The sequence below is a fragment of the Pinus tabuliformis genome, chromosome 9 (genome assembly GCF_031772625.1).
Source record: "Pinus tabuliformis cultivar Carrire ecotype Pingquan chromosome 9, CPIR1, whole genome shotgun sequence".
NCBI classification, from domain to species: domain Eukaryota; kingdom Viridiplantae; phylum Streptophyta; class Pinopsida; order Pinales; family Pinaceae; genus Pinus; species Pinus tabuliformis.
The window spans coordinates 2,023,295,590-2,023,303,158 of NC_142307.1; the positions used below are offsets into that span (position 1 = coordinate 2,023,295,590).

Sequence of the window (7,569 nt, forward strand, 5' to 3'; positions counted from 1 at the left end):
CTGCAATAAAGTTGGCCAAGAACCCAAAGTTCCATGATCGAACGAAGCACATCAATACTAAATATCATCCGATTCGACATCATGTTGAGGCCAAAACAATCCATCTCTGTCATTGTTCCACTAATGAGAAAATTGCAGACATCTTCACCAAAGCACTTGGAAGAGAAAAGCTTGAACGATTCAGAATGATGCTTGGACTCACCAACATCCCTTCAGATTAAGGGAGGGAATGTTGACACCTAATCATCAGGATTGGGTGAATGTAATTAATGTAAATAAATAATAAGAAATATGAACAGTCATCGGGAGATGAAGTGAACAGTCTCTCCCTCATGTATATAATAAAGACCAACCTGAAGGAATAAGATATGAATTAATTTCGTGGAGTTACTACCTGTTCCTCTAAAAATAAAAGCTTTCTTGTCCTCAAGTAATTCTTGTGCTTGGTCTTTAATAGACCTTTACTTTTCCTTTGCAAATTTTATGATACTCATCTTCATAAAATCAATTGTTTTCTTCGAGAGTGATATGGTTACATATTACTAATTAATGCCCATATGTTCCATGACACTTCTCCAAGGATTTCTAATCCAACACTTAATTCATTTATGGTTCTTATTTAATATTTAGCTGCACCATTAAGCCTTGGGTACTTGTATCTCCTACATTTTCTTAATTTACTCTTTTGGAGTCATAATTTTAACACATAGAATATTGGTGAAATATTCAACTACTTAAGCAACTCCACCTAGTGTGTAATCTCATTAAATTTTGTCTTTCTTTTTCATGGACAATTCATATTCATATATTCAGAAAATAATAATCTTTCTCCAATGTATCAATCACTTCATCTCCAATTTTAAAGGAAATAATTCTTTATATTCATTATTCTTTAACCTTGGGTGCTACATGCACTCCATTTGTTCTAAAAAGGCTTCAATGTATGCACTAGCAATGTATGTAAATCAATAAATCCTTTTGGGTCATGTCTAGACACAACTTGAATAATAATGTCCAAATAAACTTGTTCATAATTTTTTTGTGTACAAACTCTATCTTCATCGAAATAAACTTCATCCATACATATTCCCTCTAACTAAACACCTAAACTAATTTATCAAATTTTATAGAATTTTAACTTAACCCTTTTTATATAAATACTCTACTGAATTATATATTACTATTATTATATATATATATATATATATATATATAAATAACTGAAGCAATATTACTATTATTTTATCCCTAACTTTTTCCCATTTCTAACCTCAAGATGAAAAAGAGAATGAAATTATTTTACATTCGAATTATTGGTAAGGGTATATGGTGCTATCTTAGAATTTTGAAATTGGATGAGAAAAACAGAAAAATAAACCCAATTTTCTTTTTTTTTCCTTTTGAATATATATATGGTAAAAACTTCATTGAAATCATCCACCCAGATAATCAAAGTCGCACTACTAAAGAAAACTCCATCAAATAAATATTCTCATCTAAGAAATGTAGTTGTATGTCACACTTTCAAGAAAGATAACTCAGAGAGCGTAAGTAAGACAAAGCACATTCACATATTTCTACCAGCATCAATGCTGCAGAGACATGACCGATGCTACGATAAGCAATGACTGAATCAGATAAACTGAAGAATGACAAATTCAATGGTATTCTCGAGTGAAGATAGGAATGGCATCACAATCAGCAAGACAACAACTATCAATTGTACCGGAGAGTTGCAGCTACACGCGGAGTTGGAACGTAATAAATTGACAAACAAGGCTAAATAAATTGACAAAGTAACGTTAACTTGTTCTAGAATCATTTTTGTCGACCCGTTTGAATCCTACTGGCACACCGTGATCATACGGAGGGAACACACCTTTGGTTTTGTTTCTCTTTCACCCTTTATAGCCTCACATTGTTTTCCGTCAATTCGTTGCAGTCTACCAATTATTTCATGCAAAGGGCCATATATTGTCCGCCTCTGCCAACTCTACCAACTCCGAGGTCAATCAAATCGGCGGAACTAAGCGTACGGCTGAGCAGAATTATTCACATTCAATCTAAACCCTAATTACAAATTTTACAACGTAATTTCGTTTCAACCCATGAACTGTCGTCCCGGGACCCGGGAGTAATTAGTGCGTTGTGGATGCAAACGGTGCACTTAATATATACCAAACGATCAACCCTACGGGGCAGATCCTATTTCCACCTCCATAGCAAAGTTAATGCTATGGAGGTACCCCTCTGACAGCCGCAGACAGCGTGGTTGACGTCATTCATCCTCGACCATGCATCATGGCCCGCATCCCTCTCCGGCATGGCATGCATCCCTCTCCGGCTGCCCGATCCGCCCTCGCGCTTCCCCACTAAACTGAATTGAAATGACTACTACGGTGTCTGACAGATCGGTGACTGTACCGTACTTCACATCCACGCCTGCATATTAGTCGCGCTTCCTGTCATTTGAATTTTAAATTTGCTGTCCCGCCCTGTTCTGAAATCAGTTGTCCCGCCTTTTTATCATATAATTGTTTTGATGCATGCTCTTTCATCTAAACGTCCCCTGATACCGCGGATGCGCTGAACAATATCATGGGCAGCATCTTTGGATGCAGGTTCGAATCAATATGCTCGTTGTGCCCGCCTGGTGCCGTTTGTGAGAGCTTTCATTAGCAATATCATCGAAGAGCACCGTCATGTAGAGCAGGCTAGGGAAGCCAATGATCAATCTGATTTTGTTGATGTTCTACCGTCGTTACATGGAGAAGATAAGGTGGATGAGGATGATATGATCGTTGTTCTCTGGTGCGTATACACGCTCTACCCACTTTAATTTCTTGGATGCAAGAAGCTTGTTTCCGGTTTCTTAATGTTTCATTTGTTCTTTCATGACAGGCAACATCACTGCCCTGATACTCTTCTTAGTTACTTTGTGAGTTTTCCCAACTTACGTAGTCATTTAATGAGGAAACATATTGATGCATATATAATTCGTAATTGTTTATGATCCTATTGGTACTTTGCAGAATTACTTTCTGGAAGATTATTAAAAACAAATCGACAGAACAGTTCTCTGGATTTCCGTATGTTTCCACGCTTTTGAATTGCTTGCTTTCTGCATGGTATGGCATGCCGTTTGTATCATCCAATAACCTTCTAGTGAGCACGGTTAACGGAACTGGGGCCGTCATAGAATTCTTCTACGCAGTTGTGTTCATCTGCTATATTCGCGACAAGAAATACAGGGTAAGTATAGTATTGATTAATAAATTTGTTTCTGAGCAGGGTGATGCCCATTTGAATGACGGTGGATGAAACAGGGGAAGATATTTGGCCTTCTGGTAGCTGTTCTCAGTTTTTTTGCAATGGTTGTCCTGGTATCGCTCTTGGCAATGCAAGGAAAAGTTAGGAGGTTATTTTGCGGCTTCGTTTGCGCCATCTTCTCCATCTGCATGTACGGGTCTCCTCTGTCAGTAATGGTAAATCTCTCTACTTCCTCTTTAGCAAAACCAATTTTCAGTGAGCATTGTTTAAGTCAGCATAACGGTCAAGAGAATGCGGTTTTTTTCAACAATTTACATTTATGCCTTATTATGATATGTGAAGTGACCTGAAGCGCGATTTCGATGATGTGCAGAGGTTGGTGATTAAGACGAAGAGCGTAAAGTATATGCCGTTCTTCCTGTTTCTCTTTGTATTCCTATGCGGCACCTCCTGGTTCATATTCGGCCTCTTGGGAAACGATCCATTCGTTTATGTACGTTTAACAATACTTACCATAGATGATAAATATATTTGCACGACAATTATAAACATTCACCTTTTGGGTAACTTAGATAAAAAAAAATCTGTTTCATGATTGAATAACCTTCATCATAAAGATCTTTTACAGAAGTAAAAATTGTATAACAAAATAAAATAGGTAAGTATTCAAATTACTTGTCCGAGAACATCATTAAACATGACTGCATAGCATGATCGAAATCAAAGCTGTAGATATAATACTTTTAATTCAGTGTATTATCCTTTAAAATCTACAAGTAACAAAGAATAAAGTAAATATTTTTAAGCATTACACGTTCAGTTCTCTATTATATGCCTTTACCTGCAATCTTTACCGTTGCAACCTAAAATCCTTATAAAACCCGAATTTGGGTAACTCTATTCTAGTGTAACTCTATGTTAGCGCTGTATTTATGAGATGGAGGTGTTAAATTTTTCAATGGTTTTATGGATCCACAGGTACCAAATGGGTCTGGAAGTTTCCTCGGAGCATTGCAGTTGATTCTGTATGTTATTTACAAAGACTGGAAGAATACGAACAACGACAGTGCTACATCGTCTCCTCCTCCAGAAAAAGAGGCAAAGCTACAGGACGTTTATCAAATGAGCCAAGTGGAAAAGGAACAAGGCCGCGTTGATCAAATGAGCCAAGTTGAAAAGGGATATGTTTTTAAATGAGCGAAGTGGAAAAGGGATTTTATGGGCAGGCAAAAGCTTATACTATGGAATGGACATTAAACGTGAATGGAATGGAAATTAAAGTGTAGCATTAAGCAACGAGGAGAATGGAATGGAAATTAAAGTGCAGTAATAAGAAATGATGTTCAACAACATAATTTGTTGTGAAATAATTTTTACATCTATGTTATAGATGTGTGTAACATAGGTGTGTATTACGAGTTGGTTGTTAATGGTTGAGAGTTTTTATTGGATTTACTCTGTCATCTACTTTTATTTATGTAATTATGCTTTTAGAAATAAACCAATAAAGTATAGTGTGATTGGTCTCTGGTGTGTAACTATGTTTGTTTTTGGTAGTTTTTTATGTTTGTCTTTGGTAGTTTTTCCAAATTGGTATCAGAGTTAGTTCCACCATGAGAGGCTATAATTATGCAAATTCTACAAGTTTAAATCATTATATATGAGATAGTGCAGGAAGGTGATTGTGTATTTTTCATGTGTTTATATTTTTGTGTGCATGTGTGTTGTTCTACTATTTAATTGAAGAAGCAATCATTGCCTTATTGTGATTTGATGTGGATATAGTCAAGTTGCCACTAGTGACTAATCCATTAGTGGAATTGTTGAACCCATACCAGATCAGATGTGATATCCAGAGCTAAATAGGGAACATCATCGTTATTATTTTGAAGGGTTGAGATCTTACATTTTGAGTGGGATCTCGTGTATGTATATGAAGTTGTATGAAATCCTCGTAAAACTTTGTGGTGTGGGTCCCAGTTTTCCTATGTTGCAATATGTCATTATTATTATTGAAGTGTGTAATGATGAACTGAAAGTTATTATTGAATAAAGTAACATAGTTTGTATTGAATAAAGTAACATAGTTTGAGTTAGTGGTTATGTTATTTTGTTCCAATAAAACATATTACTAATTTGGTTATGTTTATATTCCATTATATGTGGGTGGTCAAATTATTTTTTAAATGCTTCAAGATTAACAATTATCATTTATCTTTGTGCGTATGTTAAAAATAGTCAAGTTGTATGATTGACTTCTCAATATACAAAATACCAAAACCATTTAACTATATAACTATCAAAATTGTAATTATCTTTTTGTGTATGTTAAAAATTGTCAAGTTGTATGATTGACTTCTCAATATACACACTACCCAAACTATTTAATTATATAACTATGAAAATTGCAATTCAATGCATTTTGATAGATAGAAGTAAGTCCATACAGTGATTCAATAACAAATTATTTTTCTTTGTAGTCAAGAGCCTTTGGTCGTACAAGTATGTCAATGATGGTCACAAGCTGTTAAATTAATCAAGTGATATGCTTGAAGTTTTGGCGGAGAGAGAGGGTAGTATGTGAGGCTCCACTGTGGGTGTAGGTGTTAATGAAGATCAACAAAACAAAGATCAATATTGCTATTGTAATTTGTGATTTTAATATTTGACATGTAAACATTAAGGGAAGGGCTTGGAAGTAATAGTTCTATGTGTATTACATGTGTGTTACACATTGTTAATTGTTGTGAGCTTTTAGGTTAGCTATTTTTAGTAATTATGATCAGTGATCTATTTTGATATATGTAACTATTGATTAATTAATAAAATATAGTGTGACTTTTGTTTGGTGTATAACTATGTCTTCTTTGTTCTTTTTTAAATGTTCCTTCAATTATTATTCCATTGGAGGTTAGTGAGTGCAAAATTTCCTAATAGAAGATATGTGTGAATCTTTGTTTGGGTTCTAACACCTTTGCTCTTCAAGGTGGATAAAATATCATTCTTGTAATGCAATGCAATTCATCATTATTAAATAAGTTTTACGGAGTTGTATGAGTCCAATTAATGTGAAGAGGGCTTATTAGAAAGTTTTTCCCCATTGATAAAAGTGGTATATATAGAGATATAAAAATTGTAAAAGATATCTTTTGGAATAAATTTTAAACTAAATTTTGTACAGTCATAGAGGCAGTTGTGCACAATGATTCCATATTAATGGAAGCATATTGTTCTCGCTCATATGGCCATTGTATTCCCTACACTAATTACTTTAGAAGAACACCAAGATAACAATTGTTTTCTCACTCCCAATATTTCTATTGGGTATCATACAAGTGATACAAGTGGTACCAAATTAAATTTTTATACCAGTAGTACAAATGGTATGAGAGCAAGTGGTACAAGTGGTGCGTAGTACAAATGGTATGAGAGCAAGTGGTACAAGTGGTGCGTGTAGATCTGAAGGGGTTAGTCCCTCTTGTGAGTAGGTCCTTATAAACATTGATGTAATCAAAGCTGGGGCTTCTGATTTACATCATAATAAAAATAAGCTTTGTGTTTTTCTCTAGGATTCGTTTCCAAGTAAAATCAATATGTACATTTGTCATGTGAATAAGGTCTTGCTATTTGCCAATTTTATTAGATTGAATGATTTGTTAAAGGAGTGTACAATTTGTAAAATATTGATTCATGCCCCCACCTCCCTTGGTATATCCTAATTCCCAATAATTTTCTAGTATTCTCGTTCTTAGATCCATTCACAATGATCAAGCTTTGGACTTGCTAGAAATAGAACCAAATCCAATTTGTGGTTCAAAATGAACAAATTGTATTCCTCATTCATTGTTGCTTCCAAGTTGGGATTTCTTTTATCCTCTTCATAAAATTGAGGATCAAAAGATAATATGACATAATAATACAAGGGCATGCATGGTTCCGTTGCTATAAGTGCATGTTGAATTTCTTCCACTTAATATATTTTGGAAAGATAATCTAACAAATTACTGTGATGCACCCGTTCTATGTCAATGGTGGTGGTGAATCTGAATCTTCTACTACTTGCTCAATAGGTTTGGAATTTTCATTTCAAGTGTAAGAAGAATCATAATCTTGAATACTGGCATATGGAAGTGGTGGAGGTTATGGAGCAGGTTCCTATGGAGTTGCATGTAGAGGATCTTCTTCAAACTTTATAGTTTTTTGTGGACATATCTAACAACCTACCTCGTTTGAATCCTTCTGAATATCCAACGAACATGCACTCCTTACTCTGTGGCTCTAAATAGTTTCACCTATCCA

General features: G+C 34.8%; 1 protein-coding gene across 1 annotated transcript; it reads left to right on the plus strand.

Annotated features, from left to right (window-relative positions):
* The first annotated feature begins 1,624 nt into the window (after positions 1 to 1,624).
* On the plus strand, positions 1,625 to 4,769 carry LOC149157198 (bidirectional sugar transporter SWEET1-like). The gene is made up of 6 exons (XM_089445012.1): positions 1,625 to 1,664; positions 2,902 to 2,938; positions 3,033 to 3,252; positions 3,327 to 3,485; positions 3,644 to 3,763; positions 4,249 to 4,769. Exons 1-6 carry the CDS (start codon positions 1,625 to 1,627, stop codon positions 4,465 to 4,467), a joined length of 795 nt encoding a protein of 264 aa, XP_089301138.1. The 3' UTR covers positions 4,468 to 4,769.
* Positions 4,770 to 7,569: the final 2,800 nt, after the last annotated feature.